Raw genomic sequence first — 24871 nt, forward strand, 5'->3', positions numbered from 1 at the left:
TTAGCAAACAAATGTTTATAATTTATTATTATTTTTTCATTCATTTCAAAAGCAAAAGGTATAATAAAGAATAACTTTTTACAGATTGTGTAACATATAAAAATTTCATACATTGAAAAATACAAATAAACATAACATTTGCTGCAAAAATATGCAATGCTTTTAGAAATACCATTCATGAACTTATTGCAAATTTGTTTAATTAAAGCCAATCACCAAACATATTACAGTTTACATTTTACTAAGTATCATTTAAGTAACTTCATCTTTATGTAATCCATCATATACTTAGAAAGCAGAAAAATGACTGTAATAGTAATTTTTACAACCATTTCTATTATAAAAACGTTGGTAATAATCAAGCAATATTTTTTTTCAGTATATACTATAACTCATTATCATATTTAGTACATATATGTATGCACACAGAATATATATGAAAAAATGCAAAATTGAGTTTCTTCATGAAAAAACCCCCACATTTTAGAAAACTCTGATTGCAGGATGCACGTTAAAAATTAAAATAAAATGTAACCTTTGCTGCAATAAATTTATGCATTGTTAACAGTTAATGTTAATTAATATTATGACACCAAAATTAAGGGACATTGCGATAAAAATATTCTTTATTTAAATTTGTGAAATATGTCTTCAATTAATGTTCACTTACACAACAGCTCTTACTCTGCTTTGCAAAAGTAAATGGAATTTAATTAAACCAAATAACAAGTCAATAATAATACAAAAAGAGTAAAAAATATTTGAAATATACAAAACAAACCAAAGAATAAAAAGACATTTATTTAAAAATAAGTACTGAAATATAGAGAAAACATTTTGTATACAAATATTTACAAATACCCAACCAATTAGATTATAACAAGATAAGTACACTTTTATCTAAGCCAAGAAATTTGATGAAAGCAATCGATTTCTAAACAAAAGCACTAAACTACATAGAAAACAAAATCGTAAAACTAAAACTAGTTGATCCTAATAAGTAATTAGTAAACGATAAATCAATTTCTAAGTCAATCAGAAAATATTAACTGGTTTGTTTCATCAAATTGAAATTAGTCTAACAATGTACAATAGTGCACAGGGCATTAAGTTACAATCTTTTCTAATATTTTGCAACTCAAGTGTTATAGAAACTGTACAAAATTATAAAGTGACATTTTTGACACAAAGTTTTTGAAACAATAAATGAGGTTTACTATAATTAGTTGTTTTTTTAAGAGTACAATAATACTATAGTGTAAAAGCGACAGTCGTTTAAAAAATGGCAATGAAATAAATTACAATTTCAAAGTATTATTAATTCATTAATTTAAATAAGTAAAAATGAATGATAATCAATGCTACTCTTAAATTTACATTATCAAGCCCTTATTATGGTCAAATATTCTAATTTTTGAAATAAAACTTAAATATTCATTGAAAAATTAAATGAAAACAGTTTAAAAGTTCTAAAAAGTTTGACTATTTAACTAATGTTAATTATAATTCAGTTCATATTTGGTGAGTTATATCAAGAAAGGCAATCCCAATTTTCCTCTAGCAGGTGTAAGATTTGTAGTAGTCTTAGAGGTATTCCTCAGTGATCGCCTGACAGTTTTAGATGCACTTTTCCTCTTGCTTTTACTAGTATTTTGAGATATTCTAGTCCCACCAACTTTTTTGGTTGACAGAACTGAACTTCGACAACTACGCCTGGAGGAGGAATCAAGCTCTTTTGCAAACTGGGAATAAGTTGTGGCATTGGTTGAATCTGGTACAACTTTGCTTTTATTGTTCCTTTCTCTCAGTACCATGCTTTGATCTCTTTTCTTCATGGCATTTGGTCTCGTAGATAGATGTGGAAACAATTTATGACCAAAACCTGATTTACGAACAGATTTGACCAGTTTATTTGCAGAAAGTACTGATTTACCAGTTGTACAGGGTATTGCTTTAGACCTATCAGATGTTGGAGTGCGGTAAACTGACATCCCGGCATTGGTTTTAAATAATTTACTGGGTGCAGACCTGGGCGTCGTAAGTAAAGGTCTCTTAGCTGGAGTTGCTGTTCCAAGCACAGCTTCATTCTCGGTTTGCAGCAAGCGGAGTTTATGCCGTTCTTGTTTTTCGTTTTCTTTCTGGTTGATGCGCTCTTGCCATTGATTAGTGACAAAACTTCTGTAATCTCCATCGAAATACAGGAATGGTTTGCTGTAAACAGCCTCATACAACTCAATTTCATTAAAGATGTCGTTCTCTAGAGCAGGAAGATCTTTTTGTAGTTTCTTTCTGTCTTTCTCTTCTTTAAGGAGGTTTCCTCTACGATTTTTAAACCTGTTTGGATCAGATGCCTTATTTTCAAACACTAAAAGAAGATCCCACAACTCCTTACGTTTTTCAATTTTATTTATTATATGCTTGACAACTTCGGAGTAGGATTTCCACTTTTCAACCTCAGCTTCATGAGCTTCTAAAACTTCATCAGTCATCTCATCTGACTGCAGCAACGTAAATTGATTACGGTTTTTATCACTTACATAACATTTGTCCCATAGGTGTTTAAGCTCTTGCCTTAAATTTTCTATATACATTTTTATATTTTCTTTCTTTATCTTTTCACATCTTTCAAGCTCTTTTTGGATAGAATTTACAGTGGATAATTTGCAATCCACATGTTTAGAAAGAAATTCAGTTTTCTCAGAGTCTGCTATTTTCAATCGATTCCATAAAGCTTTCAGTCTTACGAGGAGCTCTTCTTTCCGTGTTTCCAACTCAATCTTCTTCTTCTGAGCTTTAGATACAACATCTTCCAAAGCTTTTAATGTTTCATTGGTCAAAGGGATACTGTCACTTCCAGACAACACATCCCTTTCTAATGCAGTTTCTGGGGTGAGTTCTGTTATTTCTAATATAGTGGTTAGTTCTTTTTTCACGGAACAAAACTTTTTGTACCTTCTATCACGTTCATCTTTTAACATTTTAATATGCTGATCAATTTCCTTCAGCTCACTCTCAGATGGGACACCTGTGAATGAAGGTAGATGATGTTCCTCCATACCAAGTAACGAGCAATATTTAGATTCAATGCTTCTAAGTTCCTGGTAAGATTTGATTCTTTTATGCTTCAGTTTTGTTAAGCTATCAAGTTCTTGTCTCAAGTTTTCCTCTTTCTTTATTAAAGAAGCACTCTTCTCTTCTAAAGGAGTGACAGATAAAATTTTTGCCAGGTCATTTATCTTCTTTGTATAATTCTGTACACGTTCTTTAATGTCTTCATAAAAGCTAATTTCTTCTCTGTATATATCATCCAGGAGTGTCCAAAGATGCTTCCATACAGCTTTTCCCCTTTGAATAGTTTGCTCTTCATCTATTCCAAATTCATCCCATAAAATATAGAACTTTTTTAAAAATATCCTGACATTCTTAATTTCTTCACTTTCAATACTTTCTAAAGTTATTTTCTTTTCAAGGGACTCCATGCTTCTTTCTTTGTAATCATAGAGGAATGCAATATATTTTGTTTACTTCCAATATTAAACCTGTTAAAGAATTATAAGAATAAGTAAAAGTTAAATCTAAATTATAAGGCAAAGCTAAAATTTATGCATTTATTAATTATGACTCAAGTAACAACAATACTCTAGAACAGCAGTTCTAGAGTTAGTCAGTTATTATTATTATTTTTCTGGTCATGCAAATACAACTGAAAATGTTTTTTTTTTTTTTTTTGACCAGGTCTTTACTTTATAAATAAAGGTCTTTCACAGCTTCTGTTCATATATCATTGAAAAACAAATACTAATTACTTTGAAAATATTTAATGTAAAATAAAAGAATTTTGTTATTGCATCATCAATAATTATTTTAAAGCTATGTTATACAGTTGAATCCACATATCTCGAACGGTTACTAGCCTAGCTTTTAAATTATCTTTGATGGAGCGTAAGCCGAAAATGAACAAAATAAGCTGAACTATGGTTTTCAAAAAAGAGTCATTATTGTTGAGAATGGTAATCCGAGAAATGCAATTCCTTATTCATAACTTTGGTTATTTTACTTTGAAATTACTTTTTAAATGCATATCATTTTCGTAATTTGCTCAATACACATTGATATTGGAAATCTTTGTTACTAATTTTACTAGTTCTTTATTCATTGTCATTTTATTCGAATATCATAAAAATAACCAAAATAATAAATACATTATAAATTATTGTTGCATATAAACCAGGGTTGGCAGGTTTTTGACATGTGACAGTTTTTGANTTGACGTCAAAAACCCAACCCTGATATAAACATAATTAATGTTTAAAAAAATCATCATCTTAAAAAAATAAACTAACTTAACTCTTTGAACCTTTTTATGGAACTCCAAAGTAAGAAATTGTAAAAATTTCCTAATAATCCACTTCAAGAAACTCAAATAATAAGCAGTTCATAACATTAAAATTCAAAACTTCAAGATGTTAAAGAAATTTTTTAACTTTAATTAATAAAAGGTAGTTATAACTAAAGTAACTCTATTAAGGCCCTTCTAAAACTTGCTCTGCCTCCTGGATTTTGAAGAAACATGGTATTTATATATTTAATGGACCACAGGGAAAACATTTCTGCAATTAGATACTGTTTGATTTATATTTTAAAACATTGTTAAAGTAATTATGGCTAAAAATAAGAAAAAAATTGCCACTGTGGCATTTCTAAATTACGCATAATTTCCTTTTTTATATATATCTTGCACGATAAATCAACAAAACTTTTCATCCAAACAACCTAGTAAAACTGCAGTTAACTTTTTACTCTGGTAGAAGTATTATGTTTGATCCTCTTACCATTTATACAATGTATCAAAATTAAAAAATGTCAATGATTAACTAAAGTTGAAATTTCTCTGACACTTACATTTTATTTGAAGTAACCAAATTCTTATGCTCACAATAAAAACTGACAAAAGAAGCAAAATTACAAAATTCAGATATTAATGTTGTTCAAATTATAACTTAAAACTGATTGTATAGACATTCTAAATTATACAATTCTTAATAAGAGTAAAAGAGGAGCATAAAAATATGAAGTAAATTTTCAATTTAAAAAAAGAAGAAAATTCAACTGAAAATTTTTTGGGCTAATCAGTTTCACTTTATAAAGTCAATATTTCGATTTTCTAAATCAAACTATAGTTGGAACACAAAACAGAATATATTCACAACAATCTTAACACTAGTAAAATTATCTTGATTTTATCTCAATAATATTAACAACTCACAAATTTGTTCTTAAATTTTAAAATTTTGCAATCTTATGTTTACTAATAATATTCTTATTGTCAAATAATAATGTTATTTTTTTATTGCTAGAAAACTGACAAAAACGAAAATAAATATATAATGACATAACTGAAAAAAATCAAACACATTAAAACTTTTTCAAATAATTAAAAAGACTCTTAGGTAATTACTGATCCCTTTAAGAGCATTTTACTTTGGGACAGTAATTACATCAGAGTTTTAGCCAAATAGATAAAAAACTAATTCATTGCTTTAAATTAAACTAGCTACATTTTACAAAATTATAGAAAGTAATTACATTTTGTATAAATCAATATTTTTCCCCTCGCTAGCGACCTCTTAGAAGAAAATGCAGGAAACAGTTTTACAATCAATAAAGTAAGCTACTGATTTTTTAAGGTGAAGTTTAGATTACAGAGAATATTGATTATGCATATTTAAGCAGACAGTCATACTATATCAGAATATGTATGCATTTATTTTTGTAACACTGTCACAATATTGTATATAACTTAAAAAGTTCAGAAATATGTGTTGGTGATATATAAGGGACAGTAATGATATTTTTCTTACAATTTACTAATTTCAAAACATTTTTTAAATATAAAATGTGCCTGGTGTTTATTTTTTACTCCCTGTGGACATTTATTAGTTGCGTAGATTGGTGAACACTTTGGACATTTTTGTCAATATGGTTTTCCCATGAATTGTGCCATAGAAAGACCAACAAACATGTAACCCAAAATTCCTTTTATGCCAACACAACTTTATCATTGACTTAAAATTTTTATATCATGTGATGTGAATTTTTATATCACAAAAGAGTTTCTTTAATCCACCAGGGTTTTAAATAAATATTACTGTAGGATGTAATAAACAACCTGCTTTGAATGAAATCGAGAAATATTATTTTACTGTTTAGAGAGAAAACACTCCAATTAAGTTTTCCTATTGGTAAATAAGCAGCGACTAGCACAAAATAATTCTAATTCTGTTCTGAGTACTATTCAGAACAAAATCAGAACATTAAAAGTAATTGTTGAGAGAAAGAGTACAAAATCCATTAATTGTATAATTTCTTATTTATTTAGTTTTTGCATGTATAATGGGTTTATGTGGATTTGGAGGTTGATAAAAGTCATTTTGCAGTTTCTGGAGGCAAATCAATGCTTTGATTTACACACTATTTTTCTGTTCAATAATTTAAACATAACATCTGACTATATATTTGATTTCACACTTCAATTCTGAACATATAGCAAAAAAAAAGATATTTAANAAAAAAAAAAAAAAAAAAAAAAAAAAAAAAAAACATCTTAAAAAAAAAAAAATAAATAAAAACATTTAATAATAAAAATTGCACCAGTATGTAAGTTTGTTAAAAAACAATTGTCTTTTAAATATTTTTGACAAACCTCCTCCCCTAGGGGGAAGATCTCTGTATCCTAATCTGTGGAAGAATAAGGCAACTTCCGGGCAGCAGCAAGTGAGAAACTAATAATTTAAGAAAAAACAAACAAAAAAGGACCAACTCAAAAGGTATAACTCGTAGCCAACCCTGGGCAAACCTACAGGTTCTTTTTTCTTTTAAAAAATTTACAAATTTAAAACTCAATTGGTCCCTTGACTATAGCAGTTGGCGTGACAGATCAAGATATGGAAATATTCCCCCAACTTAGAAATAGTATATGCAAGGAATATAAAAAAAAAATCCCAGAAGGGAACAAACTTGAAAGGAATAAAACACAGCCACCAAATATTTTAGTTAAGAAAAACCCATTGGTACCTTAACGAAGATATTGTCTCAACAGAAATACTATTAAGATTCTCTATTCTTGTTATAGCAAAAGGCAGGAATTTTCCGACTTATAATGTAGTTTTCGATTTCTTTTTTTAAAATTTTTTTTTATGTTTGGACAAATATTGTAAAAAAAAAAAGCTGCATGCAAATAATAAATATATTCTGATTAGAGAAACATTAAGTTATGTACTCTGAAACATTAATTACATTTTTCTAGTTGACAAATATGAATTTATATAAATACAAACATTTTTACATAACTATTTACTTGAAAAGTTACAAATGGAACTCTGACATAATTTTTTTTGTACCTTGATCTTTTCAGTTAAAATAAGCGCGAAATGCCATAATCCGTTACTATCGGAATTTTAAGCATACTCTGTAAATAAAATACAACATTAGAATCTGATCTATTACGATATAGTATCTGGAAAAAAACAGGGCAAAATATCAAAGAAATTAAAATAAGAAAAAGGGAACAGTTAAATAGGGAAAGACGATTATCAAAGTTTGTTTTGATAATAGTATAACGAATATTTATATAAGGAGGAGCATATTTATCATAATAAAAAATATAAGAACTTAAACTAAAACAAAATAAAGATTGCTTACTCTTTTAATAGTCAAAGATATAATTTACTAGGAATATAAAAAATTTAGTGAAGTGATTAAATTTTAGCAATCAGCAATTCAAATTTTCGCAAAAACAGCCAAAATTACGTCACGTCTCTCGTATCTTCACTTCATTTCTTGTTCTCAGTGAATGTGACATCGATTGATGTATCAATATATTTTTTAACAGATATTTCTAGTCAGTGAATTAATAGAAATTTTTAGTAATCAAAATTAATGAAAGTCTGTATTTTTAACAGTAAGTACAAAAAAGTGTCAGAACAAAGACAAAGAAGTCATGTGAGCATTTGTTTTGTTTTTTCCCCCTTCAAAACCACTCCCTCTAATTTATCCAATGAAGTAACAGAAGAGTCAGTCACGTCACGTATTCGTCAAAGAGGAATTCGTCAAGCAAGTAAAGTAAACAACTTTTTCCTTGTGATCTATTTTTTTATTACATAAACACTCACATCAAAATAGTTAATAATTTTTGCTCTTTATCTATAGCATTTTATGATACGCTACAAGTAGTTATTTAGCAGTTCTGTTTTGTTAAGTTTAAATTTGCATCAAATTGTATTTTGAGGAAAACTCTCCCGTAATCTTCTAAGGGCTCGTCATATCTTGATAAAGTATTACGTAATTATCTTTTTGTCTGTATTGAATTGCTATTTTTATTTTCCAAGATTTTTATTTTGCCTACATGTGTAATTTATTATTTTAGAAACATTCAACTGATCGAATTTCTTTTTTAGATTTTGCTCTTCCTCTTTTATCAGTATGCTGCGTGTGATTTCTCGTCGAATTTTAGCAAGGAAAACAACCAATGTCAGGTATATAAGCATGAAAGCAAAAAAATACTAATATTTTTTTTATATCCTAATATGTTCCTTTTATTCTAATTGGAAAAAGGGCTATTTGTATCTTGAATCTAGAATTCTTGTAACTAAAATACTAATAATTTTCTCTTATGTAATTTTTCTCAATAATATATTTAATCTAAGTAAGGATATTTGTATTATTAATTTGGAATTCTAGTCATATTTCTGTCAGTAAATATCTCAGGTCTGTATTCCAATTATGCATAGTATATATCAGATAATATTTGTCAGGTATTTGAAATGTAATAACAAGAATACTAATAATTTTTTTAATGTATTTCTGCCAATTATTTTAGGGGATATATCCGTATCGTGATATCCAATCGCCATGGCATCAAATTGGTTTGAAACTGAAGAAATTAAATTTTTTTCTCTTTTTCTACAAGATTCGTGAAATCGTATCTTCCTATTAATTCCTCCTTTCTCAGATTTATTGATGATCTTTTGGTTACTAATTTTAACGATTTTGGTATTTTAACTAAACAAATTTATCTAAGTGAATTAATTCTTAATAAAACTAATATTAGAAATTTTTTAGCAAATTTTTTAGATTTAACTCTTATTATTAATGAAGGTAGTAAAATTACCTTTAAACTTTTTTACTAAAGAAATGATTTAAACTTTCCACTTAAAAGGAATATTGATTTTAATTCTAACTTAGCATATAAGGTTTTTTCCAAAATTATTACCAATCAGATTCTTAGGTTTTACAGAAATAATTCAAACTTTAATGATTTTTTTAAAAGGAACTGATAAATTTAAAACAGATTTAATTAATAGCCATATTCCTAGTTTATTTCTTCAATTTCATTAATAAATTATTTAAAACCTTTTAGAACATTAATTTTTTCTAATTAAATATCTTTTTTTCTGTTTTTAGAATTAGCTCTGATTTATTTTTAAGGTAGGAACTAAATATAAGCTAATCTTAAAGCCACTGGGCGGAATGGTTTTGGATGTATGATCTTTTATACTGAATTAAATTATTTATTAAGTAAACTTCTAAATAAATTATAGCTTTTAATTAAATAACTTTAATTATTTAATTTTAATTGTCCAGTGTAATAAACAGTTTATTTTTATTTTTTACTGCAATTGCTTTTTTTTGTAAGAATGGAATTGGCTCTGGTTTTTGAACAACCATCCCCGATAAATGCAGGTAATATGTGTAGACTTTAATGTTATGAAAGGATGTATGAATGAAGGTATAGCAATTACTAAATGGTTTATTCCTAATTTAAGTCTGTGGTTTAAATCTACAACAATTGCCTATTTGAATGTTTTATTTTTGCGATTTAATTTTAAGTTTTTAATTTATTTAAAATTTATATTTTCTCATTTTTTTCTATTGTTAATTAAATTTTCTTCCTATTAAGGTTTTGTTAATAAAATTTTCCAAAAAAATTTTTATTAACAAAATTTTTCTCATAGATGGCAGCCCTGAAATGTAATTTGCTACATATTTTTTCTACCAAGCATATTTTTAAAATTATTTTGTATGATTTAAGCTATAAGCACTGTTTTTTATTCTTTTCTTCTTAGCGAATTTTTGTTAGCTGTTAAATTGTTAAGCTGTTAATTGTATATCTATTTTTAAGGCATTTTTGCTTTTGCACCGCATCCGTAAATTTGTTTTCTGCTTTCTTTTATCTCACACTCATTTTCAAACACACTCATTTCCAAAGACAAACAAAAGAAATAAAATATTTTAAAAATTATTTAAGGGGGCATATACACCTATGTAGGTTGGAAAAATCAAATTTTTTTCCATCAAATAGACAGGGACAGTGACGACGTATTTCACCCCGCCTCCTTCCAATTGCTTTCCAAACATTTTTTCGAACGAACCATTTCAATGGCATTTCCTATGTGAATTTAAGACGGCAAGATTTTTAGTTTATTATTGAAATAAATAAATTTATATAGCGCTTCTAAGGGACTTATTCCTAATTTAAGTAGTTTTCTTTATACGGAGTATCAGTAGATTTTACGAGTTAAGNTAATATTAATATATGCAACACTTTTTCTTGCCATGTCAGTGGTTAAATTCGACTCTATATTAATATATTCAAAGATTTAGTTCACCCACTTTTAACTACATGAGAAACGCCATATTGTTTGCTCCGTTCAAAACTTTGTTTGGAACGAGGAGAGCTAGTGACGTCGTTGATGACGTAGGACTAACCCTGTCTATTATGTTCTTCACTGTTTCAATAATCATAATCCAAAAGATTAAAATGAAATTCGTCATAGTGTGATTGTAAACATTAATAATGTTGAAGCACGCTTCAATAGGTTTAACCAAAGATTGTAATTTCCAAAGTTTCTAAAAAAACACATTACATTTATTATTTAAAGATTTTGAATACATGAATTATTTATGTATTGTTCTATTGTTCATTATGAAGAAAATAAATGAGAAGACTAGCATTAAAAACCCCAGTTTTTTTTTTCAAAATAAAAAAAGAAATATTAAAGAATTTATTTTTATAAAAAAATTAATTGAAGGGGGGGTCTATCTATTAATTGATCTGAGTCTATGACCCTCCCCAGGAGAAAGTCCTGGGTCCGCCCCTGTTCTTTACTTCAGTAAGAATTAGTTTATTCCCTTCAGTAAGCATTAGTTGATTCTCTTCATTCTCTATTTATGCTTCTATTCTCATATTTTGTAATCTGGCAAACGTGTTACAAAAACATTTTAAATCATTTTTGAAAAATTCCTGTAAGTATAAGTATATTTGAATTTTTACCTGCTTTATATATTACATTTTGAGTTAAATTCTTTATTTTATTAGATTTTTATCATCAATTTTTGCTTGATTATATGTTTTTATTTTGCATTTTTTGCTTGATGGGTTCTATTTTTGTTTCAGTTTTTTTTGGTGCTTTTCACACTATTTTTTAAATTTGTTAAAATTTTTCATGTATAGAATCCTCTTTAAATAGAAAAAAAAGTTGTAAACTTTTTCAGGTAATTTTTACTCAAATAACTGTTTTGATAATCTTCGATTCGAATAAGCTAGAATTTTGTTTATCTCTATAATAGATAGAACATATCACTATGATAAGAATATTTACATTTTTTAAATTGCTGTTTTGTTAAAAAGTAACTTAATATTTAAGGTTGTATGCTGCAAGTGCTCAAGCTGCAGTCAAAGAACCGGAACAAGCAAAAAATGAAAAACCATCTCGAGTAAGTTGAATCTAAAACAAGTAGTGTATTCTATCAAGAATTGTGTGTCTTCATAATTGTATTGTTAAGTGACTGTATACACTGCTTATAAATTAAAAAAGCTGTGAAGAAGCATATATATATATATATTATTAGTTCAATATTATTGAAGGGATTCCTGGACATTTGTCCATTCCCTAAAAAATTCTAATGAGAAATAAACTCTCATGTGTTAAGCTAAAATTTTTGGAAATAATCTTAATCCTCTAAGCGGTGAACCCTCTAGGTAAAAATATGTGAGCATTTTTTTGCTATGTAACATTTCCCCATTGAATTACATGGTAAAATTTGTTTATTGGTTATTGAAGAATAATCTTAATCTTTTAAGCGGTAAACCCCTTAGGTAAAACCCCCTTAGGTTTTTTTGCTATGTAACATTTCCCCATTGAATTACATGGAAAAATTGGTTTTTTGTTGTATGTAGGAAAGCTGTATCTGAAAGTTTGGAAAAAGTTGTAACTCTCAAAGGGCTTAGAATTTTCACAGTTATTTGGGCATTAGTATACTCTGTCTTAAGCTTTTTTTATTCAAAACTTAAAGGTCTGTGTTATATTCTCTGTTTTCAGAGGACCTCTTCTAAAAATATTGGCTTAAATTTTTTTTTCACTAATGAAATATGCTTGCTAAAATTAATGAAGCATATTGAGCCAGGGATCTGTTTATGGGAGTGGATGAATGGGACTGAACTGCCTTAGAAATATTTAAAAAAAATATTTTTAGACCTTTTTTAACCCATTTTTTTCAATAATCATATGTTTTTGTTTTCTTTTTTATACTAGTGTACAAAAGAAATAAAGGGTTCTTGAAAAAAGATGTGTTATATGAAACTAATTTGTCCAAATTCATTAAAGTATTAAATTAAATTATTCATTAAAAAATATTGTCTGAAGCAGTACAATTGCAATGTAAATTTATGAATTTTTAAGTTTTTTCTTGCTTATTGATTTTCTGATAATTATTACTCAAAAATTTACTACTAATTTAAAAATTTTCATAAATTTTAGTATTTTGATGTAAGTATATTTTTCATCAGTATGTTGAAATTAGGTTCTCATTTTTAATGTATGTCAAATGAGTGATTTATTATTTTTAAAGGTTTATGATTAAAATATAATTAAAAACTAGTGTTTTTCTGAAATTATATATATTTATTATGTTATTTCTTTTATTTTATTTTTAGGAATCGAATTCTTTTGTCATGGGAGTTTTCAATGGACAAATTAAAACTGATCAAGTTTTTCCATATCCTGATGGTAAACATTTTGTTGTTATAAATACCTAAAATAAATGATGAGTGATAAGAAATCAATACAAAGTGATAAGAATTAATGCAATGGACTTTGATTTAATCTAAAAATATGAAATTGTGACAAATGATTTGAGTAGTATATTATAACTCCCACTTGTATTCAAAATCTAAAAAAAACAGAAAAGAAAAAAAAGATATTAACTGAATTTTGAAATTTTTTTTTTATAAAATTAATAAGTTTTCAGATAAAAGTGAACAATATATTAAAGAACTGTCTAAGATATGCATTAGTAATGTTTTTAAAAACCTTTGCCAAGGAAAATAAAAGTTACAGTTAAAGTTAAAAGCACTTTTAAAATAAATATTTTAACAGGGTTCATTGGAATTTTAGTATCTGAAACCATTTATTAAGAATAATTTACTTTTGCAAAGTGATATAAGTATTTAAGTATAAAAAGGCTGAATAGAATGTTTAACACAGTATGCATTTCACTATTTGAATTCTTAACTTATAAGCATATGATAATTTGTAAGCAGATTCTCCATTATCCTAACTTTAGGAAATGTTCTAGTTATGTTCTACCAAAAACATATTTTCCTATTGCTAAAGTGAGAAAAAAAGTATTAATTTTTTAAAAATTATTCAATGAGAAAGCTGAATTCTTGAAGCACACTATTGTGCTATGGTTAAAAAACACTGTTTAGCTGACTTAAGCTGAGTAAAGTACATTGAGGGTACTCTCATTTAATCCACTGATGAACATGTGTAAAATATGCACCAATCAAATTCGAAAAATTATCGTCTGAATTTTGTTTTCTCACAAAACAAATGTTAAAAGTAATAATGAAAATCACTGCAAACTAGCTTTTTTTAAATATTGCTCTTTTTCACTCTTCTTATTTTTTTCAAACTACAAAAAAGTAGTGATTACAATAACTTATTTAACCTGTAGTACGTAAGTTCCGACAACTGATTAGGAGTATGCTACATTTATAATTTTCTCCATTCAGTTATCTTTATTCTTTATTGTATTGTCATTATTCAGGTGTATAAATTTGTGTCCAATTGTATTTAGCAATTATCAAGGTGAAAAATAAAATCTCAAATAAAACACTTAAACTCCTGACTTTTCTTTCTTTCTTGCAGTTTTGAGTAAAGATGAAAGAGGAACTCTACAAATGATGTTAGATCCAGCAAAAAGGTTTTTTGAGGTAATAATTTTTAGTTTTAATGAGAATGAAAAAAATATTAATGTTTTTTTATGTTTTGTTGTTTCAAATAGAAATATTTTTTTGAGTCCTGCCAAAATTTTAATAATGCTCTAAATCTTGGACTAAATATAAATAATTTTGCTATTTAAAACTTCAGAGGAGTAATAAATTAGTCATGTAACTTTCAGTGGGATAGTTAACATGTTGAGTCTAATTATATTTCACATAATTCATTATTTTTGTTTATGATGATACAATATATTAAGCTAAAATGAAATATGCTTTAAGTTTATATTTTGTAATTTTTCCCATTTTGACTCTTAATTTTATCAATAGATAAAAGTAATAAAATAATTATAAAAATGTTTTGAAATTTGCAACTTAAATGTCAGAAAATGTGACTATTACTGAACTTAACTGGTAATTTGAAGTCAATATAATTTTTCTGTTGAAAAATGTTCACTGTTATTAAAATGTTCACCTATTATAGACTTGGAAAATTGTTAAAGGAAATGCGTTTTCTCCCCCAAGTTGTTTTATATGTGCCAATAAATGTAAATAAATAATATATCTCAATCTTCATTGATTTATGAATACTAATAATGCTTCTGATTATGTTTAGTTTCTTATCTGCAACACAATATCAAAATGGAACATTGTTGCAACTTCAAAAAAAATGGCATAATTCAGTTTAAAGACATGTTACAAGTTTTAAAATTTATTTTTTTATCATTCATGAATATTGGGATCTATTTTGATTGAATAAGTTTTTAATAATTGTTTTGCAATTGTGCAATTTGTGTTCTAATTTTAATTAAAACTCTGCTTCTTTTATAAAAATTGAGGCACTGTATACATTTTTTAAAATCAGATGAAAGAAGCAATACAAAAACTCACATTGTTTATCCTGAAAATAAAAGTTTTCAATTTAAAAGTAAATATTTTGATTTTTTTTTTTTTTTTTTAAAAAAATTCTATTTACTTACCTATTTACATCATTATTTATTTTACTGTACCTGATTCCATTTAGTTAAATATATTTAATTTACCTTGATTTGGTGTTCTCTTTATATATTTGATGTAAGTATCTTTTCTGAATGATTCTAATGTGAAAAGATTTGTCATACAAAATACTTTTGTTACGTAATTTAGACTATTTTAATGTATTTTTTTTAATGTAATAATTTTTTTTGAATGCATAATTTTGATTTTTCAAGTTTAATTTTAAAAAATTATACTTCTCTTTCTCTTTTTTTAAAAAAATTTTGTGCTCAGTAATCTTTGGGACACAATGTGATGAACTATTTAAGCAAATTATTATAACACTATTTAACTATTAAACTATTAATGCAATTGACTACGATAAACAAATCATCAAATTACAAAAATTTACCAATCAGCTACTTAATTTGAAATAAAATGGAAAAAAAAAAAACTAACGTTTTATTTATGTACTGCTTATTATCTTTAAAATATGAAAATTATACATAAAAAAAAAAATCATCAATTGATGATCTAATATTTATTTTATTTTGATATATTTATTTTATCTAATATTTTCCTGAGCAGCTTATATTTAAATTGTTCACAATCATATGTTTTTAAAGTATCAGAGCAGAAATGTACTTCGAATTTCAGTTCTTTCATTGCATTCCTCATTTTGGCATTTGTAGGAGGTAACGTAACATCTTCATCTGACTTGTCAAGTTCAATCCATAGTCTTTTTCTATCCATAGTCAGTCATAGTTAATGATTTGTCAGTTCAATCCATAGTCTTTTTTCCCCATAATAATCTGGGAAATTTATGACTTTGTTAATGTGGAAGCTACATTAGACCTGAAAATAACCATTCGCCATGTGGCGAGTCAACAAGAATATGTGGGGACTTAAACAAATAGCCACTTTTACCCATGTTTTTACTTAATCCTTTAATGATAAAAGTACATCATTGCAGAAAAATTCAGGAATTTTCATTAAAATGTCTTAATGTTTCATTTAAAATTTTGATTCTTCAGAATCCACCAATTTGTGATGGTAAGATTCACTAGATTTGTGATGGAAGGGGAGAGTTCTTTAATAATTCATTTATTTCTAAGTTTCTATGTATACATTAAATGTATTTCACTTCCCTAAATATTTTTAAATAGAGATTTTTAAAGTCTGCATGTTATACTAAATTTTATCGTATATTATTTAAATTGTGGAAATAAACTTTTTATAGCTGTAGATTATTTATATGATTTTTTATGAATATATATAAATATATAATTTAATCGAAGCGGAAAACGAAAAACAAAACGAAAATGATAATGATTAAAAATGAAACTGATAAATGAAATATAAAAACAAAAATGATAATGAATGATGATAATAATAATGATTTAATAGCTGATGAAAAAGATGTAAAAGGAAAAGACCTAGCGATATTGGTCACCAGCTTATTAGATTTCTGAAAAAAAATGCCCATTAAGTTTTTAAAATCTACCATCCACTGGCTACTTGCTGAAGATTAAAATTTTCAGGTCTAAGCTGCAGGACAGAGGAAAATGAAACTAAAAATTTATTTCTGAATATATGATAAATATTTCAAAAAATAAAATAAGGAAAGATTATTTTCAAAAAATAAAAAATAAAATGACTAATAACATTAAACAGTAGCACAGAAAGCAATAATTTTAACATATCATATTAACGAATAGAAAAAATTTAGATTGAATCTTTTTGATGACAACGAACCATTGAAAACATTTGCCATGATCGTTATTGTATTTTTATTCGGATTTTCATAAATTCTTATTAATTTTTATAAATGTTTTTGCTCAAGAATGTGAATGATGCTGATAAAAATGACGAATTGGCTGTTGTTGCCCCTGAACTAATCAAACAAGGTGGAGAGTTGGGTGCTTTTGGTTTGCAAGTGCCTGAAGAACTGGGTGGTTTAGGATTGAATAATACTCAGTATGCTAGAATGGTCGAATTAGTTGGTCGTCATGATCTTGGATTTGGAATCACACTGGGAGCTCATCAGGTAGGATCACCAACATTTATATTTCAATTAAAAAACTTAGTTCACAAAAATCTATGTTTCAGATCAGGTTCATTTTTAAGACAACTCTTTTTTTCTGAAAAAAATCATGATAAACTTGAAAAAAATATTATAAAATGGGAAATATCATGTATTGTTGTGAGAAGAATGAATCAAGTATTAACTGTGGAGAAGGGACTTAATTTAGAAAATAAGCAATGTTTAAAAAATTGTTTTCGTTTTAGTGTAACTATAATAAATTTCCTTGTGTGCAGAGCCGCGATGGCAGAGTGGTTATGGCACTGAACTGCCATTAAGAAGAACTGGGGTTCGATCCCTAGTGGTCGCTTGAAGTCCACTCAGCTTCAGCTTGTCTGGGGAGTAAAAGCGGCCTGTGCAATACTGAACATATTGCCTCAATCATGTCGTTAATCATGAAATTGCTGAATGTTAACCTCCATTGACCCTCTGGCCCATAATGGGCTGTTGCAGGAAAGCTGTATGTGTTATATTTAATAGTAAACTTCCAAATAAATTAATGACAATATTTTTAATCTTTAACTGTATTATTTTTATTAATTCTCGGATTTACTTTATTTTTTAGTTATTTTTATTGCTTTAGTTGTGTTTTTTAGTTGTATAAATTGCATAATTTAAATTTCATATATGTTTTTTTCTTAACCCTGTTGTCTATTTTACTAAGTAATTTTTTTCTTTTTCTTTCTGTAAATCACAATAGACAAGCACACAATTTTACTCTGATTTTGTGAATAAAAAATTTTGTGAAAATAACAGTTCTTAAACTAAGATGCTTTGTGTTAACGTAATCAGAGGAATATAACATTAAAATTAAAAAACTTTCTTTACAAAATTATGCAAAAAATTATCTGATGAGCAGTGCTTCTCTATTTAAAAATTTTTTTTAAAAATTCTTTTCAGTGACTTTACATTGTTAAATTCATCAGAAAAATTGTTTTATAGGTTTAATTCTTGAACAGAAAGGCTAACTTAAAACATTAATGTTCTTATAGTGTTAAAATTTATATTAAGGAAATATGACTTATATCCTTCAATTTAAATTCAGTAAGTTTGGATATTCTAAGGACATTCTTCTTGCTTTAAACTATCAGAATGCCAAATTTCATTTCATTTGTATGTATGGTAAATGAACTGACTTGGGACAAATAGGCAAACAGTCATTCATTTCAATTTGTATAGATTTACTTCAATACTTATTAAAAAGTTAATTAGATATATTATAATGTCCATCTGCATGTAAAAAATTTACCATTTCACAGTCAATTACTAGTAGCTAAATCAAATGGTGAAAATCAGTCATTTTTATATTGAAGTAAATAATTCATTTATCATTAATTCCGACATTTGGTCAATAGCAGTGCTAACAATACTGGACAGATATGCATTAAACAAAACTTGTAAAATGAAATATTGAAAAATAAGTTTTTGAGTTGATCGAATCATATTTTTCTGTGAAGTCTCGTTATTTTAAATGAATCATTAACAAATTTTTTTTTAGAATTTTTAACTGTCCCATTTAATATTTATATTTTATGATTTTTAGTCCATAGGATTCAAAGGAATTTTGTTGTTTGGCAATAAGAGCCAAAAGGAAAAGTACCTTCCTGATTTAGCTATTGGCAAGAAGATAGCTGCTTATTGTTTAACTGAGCCAGGCAGTGGATCTGATGCTGGAGTAAGCTCTTTAAACCAAAATTTCCTTTAGTGTAATTAAATGTCTTAGGAGTAGATTTTTTTTATGAAAATTTTATTTAAAAAAAGAAACAAATATTTTAAATTCTTTTTTATGCAATAGTTAGTTTTTATATTCAAGAAATGAAACATTTTTGGTGTATTGGATTAAATTTAAATTTTTTTTTTGTTATTATTTATAAGCAATACTATATTTTGCATCCTTCCAATTGTATAAATAAAATTTTTAATGCAAGACAATTTTTTAAATAAAAATATCTAAAGATAACTTTGCAATTTTTGAAACATTGCATTGTTTTACTTTTTTTTGACTGCAATAAATCACAAATTTAAATTGCATGATTTTACAATGAACTATTAATTTGGAAATGATATTTTACTGTTGTTTTTTCAAATTATTAAAAAAAGACGTTTATTTAAAGACGTTTATTTAAAGACGTTTATTTTGATCAAATATCTATGAATGCTATTTAAGAAATAGTTTAACTAATATTTTATTTAAAATATTTTTTGTATTTTTTCCCATTTATTTTTATTTTTATCTTATTATTATAATTGTTTTTAGTCTATCAAAACAAAAGCTGTTCCTTCAGCAGATGGAAAGTATTTTACTATGAATGGAAGTAAAATTTGGATAAGTAATGGAGGAATTGCTGATGTCTTCACGGTTTTTGCCAAGGTATTTTATTTAGCATTTTTAATTTTGATTTGTTCCCTTTTTTTATATTTCTCTAGACAATATGATTCACGCTTTTGAAGTTTTTTAAATCAAGATTTCTAATGTAGAATTATAAATCTCTTTTTAAATTTATTGATGGTACTTTCTTAAAAAATCTTTGTGATATAATAAATGTATTACCCATAATATATTTTCTTGTCATAAACTTAATGCACTTTCTAGTGATTGTTATATATGATAAAAGTAGATAATAAACATTATTTACATTTATTATAATGTTTATCTCTAGAAAGTAAGGTTATTTCAATTTTGTACAATTAGGGCTCAACTACTAAAAGATGGAATCCAAGTCCAGCTGTAATTACATCTATTATCCAACATACTTGTTATTTCATTACTACCAAATAAAATTTTAAGTAATAAATTTAAAATTCATTTATATTCAGTAAATATAAGCTATTTTTTATGCAGTTATGAGGAATCTTTTTTATCAATTATAGCTAATAACAAGGTTGCAACAACATATTTGATTAAAAGTTAGATTCTCTTTTGTTTTATAAATTGTCTTGCATTCAATGTCTTTCATATAATTTTGCAAATGTCTTGCATTTAAATAATATTTTGTTTAATTTCATTAGAAGTGTTAAATATGTTGCATATCATACTTACTTTCCCCTCCTGAAATCTCCTGAATTCTTGCTGAGGAAACTTCTGAATCTTAATTTTCCAGGTTGGCACATCTGCTATTTGATCAAATTATCTGGCTGATAAATATAAAAAGTGAAACAAAAATCTGATTTAAAACAAATCCAATTTTTCTATTTTACTTTGAAATCTTAAATTTCACTAACCTTGGCTATTAATAATAATTTTGCTTAAAATTGGTGAAATTTTTTTGAGCTTGTGTGTGAGATAGGTTTATGTATGAAAGGGTTAGAATAATATAGTGATGAGCTATATTTTTTTAAAGGTGATATTTTTCCATCAAACTGTTCTTTTGTATAGTTTTTCTGATCGACACTCTATGTCTTCATTAATGAGTTCATATTTTCAAATTTTTTTTTTACTCTTACATTAGTGATAACCTTTGAGAAGATAAGTTTATTAGTTATTGATGATAAGTTGTTAATTTTGAAACTTTTGTTTGTCTCACTTTATTGATGTTCTCTTTCTTCTTTTTGAGTTAAAGTTTTTTTTTACATTAATTTAAATTTTATATTCTTAAGTGTTCATGTTTTTATTTATTTTCCATTTATTGATATTAAATGTAAGCAGTATTTATGAATATATTAATTTGCATATGGTTATAAATATTTACAAATAATAAATTAAAAATTTTAACTCATATAAAATGAAATATAATTTTAGTTTTTTTTTAAATAAATTTTTCCTTGTAGTCTTTTTATATTGTATATTTTTTTGTATGCATAGGTTCCTGTTAAAACAGAAAAAGGAACTGTAGAAAAAATGGGAGCTTTTATCGTTGAAAGAAGTTTTACTGGAGTAAGTAGTGGCCCTCCTGAGAAAAAGATGGGAATAAAGGCATCAAACACTGCTGAAGTATTTTTTGATGATGTGAAAGTACCTGTTGAAAATCTTATTGGTGAAGTTGGTGATGGATTTAAGGTATTTTTCACATTATAATTTAGGAGAGTTGTTAGTTTACCTTTGAAAAATAGTCTTAAATGTTTAACTTAATCTTATTGTATCTTGTGTAATTTTTTAAAAATTATCGTTCATTTCATGTCAGAAAAATGCCAACATTTGTAAACTGATAGGCAAAATAAGATATTTTTTATTATTTTAATGGATTTAAGCACGTTGAATATTAACATAACATTAGGGGGGAAAATAGTCGCTTTTGGATCACTGGGTTCAAATTAGTGACTATAAACAAAATATGTATAATAAAAAGAAAAAAGTCAACTAGAAAAAGAAATACATTCACACAGAGTGGCCGTAGAACAGTGAAATTACAGAAAAATATGGAAAAGCCGGAGAATTGTATCTATCTGGAAAAATCAGAGAAAATGTCAGGGAATTTAATAAAAATAACTAAGAAAGTGAGGGAAACTGAATTAATATAAGTTTGAGTTTTATTGAGTTCCAAGATTTTATCCTAAATTACTGATAATGTAGTAACTTTTTAAAATTAAAGTGTTAATGGCCACTCTACATACAGCAATGGAAAGGGAACAACAAATATAAAGATAACAATTAGGAGTGTCGGTGTTTCTATTAAAACTTCAGTTGATCAGATCAGAAAAATAATTCTGATTAAAGATTAAGTATTTAATCTAAATTGTATTAGTTAAAAAAGGTGTAGATTTTAGTGAAGCATAATTAGCTTTTTATTCAAGATTACTTATTTTTGGGAACATAATACCAGAGGTTTACTTATTTTTGAATAAAATTTAATGTTTAATTTTTTATAGTCAATACTTTTTATTCTTACTAATTGAACCAAATGAAATTTTCAATGTTTGTTGTTTAAAAAGAAGTTGATATACGTTAAGTATGGGAAAAGTTTCAACTAACTATGGGAAAAGAACTCAACTAATGACTCAACTCTTTCAGCTGATGAGCATACCTAATTTTTAAATCCTCATACTTTTCTTCTTGGCTTTTGAACTTTTTAACTCAGACTTTTATTTTTTAGATGAATATCTAAAAAACAATTGTTGTTGAAAGTGGATATTTAGGTTTATGAAGCTAATAGTTATTCTTAGTCTTAGCTAAAAAAGCTTGGAAATCTTTGATTCAAATACTCCTTCTTATTAATGAATTGGTTAAAAACATTTTTTAAAACTTTTCTTAAAAATATTGACCTTTGAACTTATATCATTGATTTTCATCATGTTGATTTTGAGAGGTTCTTGTTGCTTAGGAACTGCTTAGTTATTTTTATTTTATTCAGCTGGCTTATTTTTTTATTATTTAATAATCCCTATCTTTTATTATTCATATTGAACAAGTAATGTTAAAAAAAATGTTAATTCTGTTTAACTTATTTTAGAGACCAAGAAGCTAATTTTAAATATTTACAATCAATTTTTATTATTGACCTCAATTGTAGTATGTGTTGTACAATTGTTTACGTTAGAAAAAAATGGTTTTAATTTGATTTTTTGATTCAAATTAATATTTTTTTTCCAGATAGCAATGAATATATTAAATAATGGAAGATTTGGAATGGCTGCTTGTCTTTCTGGCACAATGCGATGGGCTATCGAAAAAGCTGTTGAACATGCATCTAACAGAACTCAATTTGGTAGCAAAATTAGCCAGTATGGGACAATTCAAGAAAAACTTGTACGAATGTCTATGGCTCATTACATTACTGAAGTAAGTATAAATATATGTTTTTTTTTGTGACTAAGTTAGTAAAAATGAACTTTGTTATTGCTTTAATATCATGATGATACGTATCTTCAGATTTCATTCTTTTTTTAAAGATAATATGCAACATATTTTGTACCCTATTATTTGGATGGTCACAGAATTGATAAATCAAGGAGAACAGGGAGAACTTTATCAATCTGGAGAAATTCGAGAAATGTTAGGGAATTTACCTAAAATACACAAGTCAAAATTTATTAAAAAATTAATGAATTTATTGTTGAGGTACCTAAAAGTATGATATTTTTCTAAAAAGTTGGTCTTCTTATAATTTTATTTCAAAAATAAGTATATATTTTCAACTTAAATCTCACTTATGTTTTCTAATATGTTATGTCACTATGTTTGAAAATGAGGTATAACTGAAAAATTAGTAATAAAATTTATGCAAATAGTTAGAATTATTTAAGAAATTTGCTAAAACTAGTCTAAAAATCAGAAAATTATTTTTCTGAGTATTTGGGACGACCTAAGAGAAGTAATTGTATATATTGTTATAAATTATTTTTAAAATTTTTAAATTGGCATAGTCAATAGAGTAAATTTGAAATTCAAAAAAAAAAAAAAGAAAATTTATGTGTTTAATCTGTTATTATAGGTGATTGTATTTTGGATTTACCCTTCCGGGTCTAAAAGCATGGAGGAATTTCGCTATCTCAAAACAATTGGTTCTCGGACTTCTGCAAATCATTAACTTATTATCCAACAATATTTTCACAGAGTTTCACTATCTAAAATTTAAAATTTGAAACTTTTGCTAAATCCTGCTAACAAGACTTTCATATAATGTGATTCTGTCACAAAATGTCTGTTAAAAATCCACCTATTTGATTCCTTTCGTTTGGCAGATTTTTACCTCTTTGAATGTTTGGAACTGCATTGGTATCCGTTATTATCGTAATTTATATTCACACAATTTTAATATCAAACATGGATTTTCGTATTTACCTGATTTAAAAATGATATGTTGTGATTTGTATTTACACGTTTTTAAAATCTAATATCGGGATCAGGATTTTAAAAAAACAATATCACAATTCTTTTCTTAAATTAGTTATTATAAAGGTGTGATATTCTTCATTAGAAGGTAATATAATTATTAATTTTAGCAAAAATTATGTAAAACATGTGTGCAAATTGAATTTCACACATAAAATGTTTAGGATTTTTCACTTTGTATCACAATCACTGCTGTGTAATGTTAATTCTAGATTTATCCAGAAATTTCATTTAATGTTTGTTTGTCGAATGACATCTTTTTAAACCTTCTAACAGGTTTCTAAAATCGAAAAATTTTAACTTTTTTTAAATGATCAAGTTAACTTTTTCATTACCTACGTTAACTGATTGATTATAGGTATATTTAATTTCACATTAATTTCTTGATATTGATCATAAATAGTAATTGCTTTTTGTGGACAACTATATTAAATAATGATTATTACATGTGTGTGCACTTTATATAAATACCAAAATAGTTGATAATTTTTTTTTTTAGCTGTGATATCAAGCATGTTTGACATAGCACAATTTTTTTCCCCACTGCTTATATGAGTATTTCTACTTTTATATTTACTAAATGACTTTCTTGCAAACTTCAAATACTGAATTATTTTATTTAAAATTTTTCAAATAATATGTATTAGTGAACATAGTAAGTAAAGATGAAGGTTTGGAAAAAGTACAAAAAACTTAAGTAAAACTCTTATTTTTGAGTTAACATTACAATTCAAAAACTTTTCTGCTGTTATGGTGAGTTACT

General features: G+C 26.2%; 2 protein-coding genes across 6 annotated transcripts in view; one reads left to right on the forward strand and one right to left on the reverse strand.

Annotated features, from left to right (window-relative positions):
• On the reverse strand, nt 1–8035 carry LOC107450300 (protein regulator of cytokinesis 1). Its single transcript, XM_016066062.3, has 2 exons — nt 7702–8035; nt 1–3539 (listed from the first exon to the last, which is right to left on the reverse strand). The coding sequence occupies exon 2, from the start codon at nt 3477–3479 to the stop codon at nt 1527–1529; it is 1953 nt and encodes a 650-aa protein (XP_015921548.1). The 5' UTR covers nt 3480–3539; nt 7702–8035; the 3' UTR covers nt 1–1526.
• LOC107450301 (Acyl-CoA dehydrogenase very long chain) overlaps nt 8007–24871 on the forward strand; it is a 25751-nt gene continuing 8886 nt past the window's right edge. Inside the window, exons 1-10 of one of the 5 annotated variants that reach the window (XM_043047544.2) lie at nt 8007–8121; nt 8457–8534; nt 11706–11775; nt 12995–13067; nt 14211–14275; nt 17100–17303; nt 18883–19014; nt 19597–19710; nt 21142–21336; nt 22867–23055. In XM_043047544.2, the coding sequence (XP_042903478.1) occupies nt 8482–8534; nt 11706–11775; nt 12995–13067; nt 14211–14275; nt 17100–17303; nt 18883–19014; nt 19597–19710; nt 21142–21336; nt 22867–23055 (1095 nt within the window). In that variant the 5' untranslated portion in view covers nt 8007–8121; nt 8457–8481. Of the gene's footprint in view, nt 8355–8456; nt 8535–11705; nt 11776–12994; nt 13068–14210; nt 14276–17099; nt 17304–18882; nt 19015–19596; nt 19711–21141; nt 21337–22866; nt 23056–24871 lie in introns of all 5 variants that reach the window. The other 4 variants (XM_043047543.2, XM_043047545.2, XM_043047546.2 and 1 more) reach the window with 4 other exon arrangements.

This window comes from Parasteatoda tepidariorum, chromosome 5 (genome assembly GCF_043381705.1).
Source record: "Parasteatoda tepidariorum isolate YZ-2023 chromosome 5, CAS_Ptep_4.0, whole genome shotgun sequence".
In the NCBI taxonomy this organism is placed as follows: domain Eukaryota; kingdom Metazoa; phylum Arthropoda; class Arachnida; order Araneae; family Theridiidae; genus Parasteatoda; species Parasteatoda tepidariorum.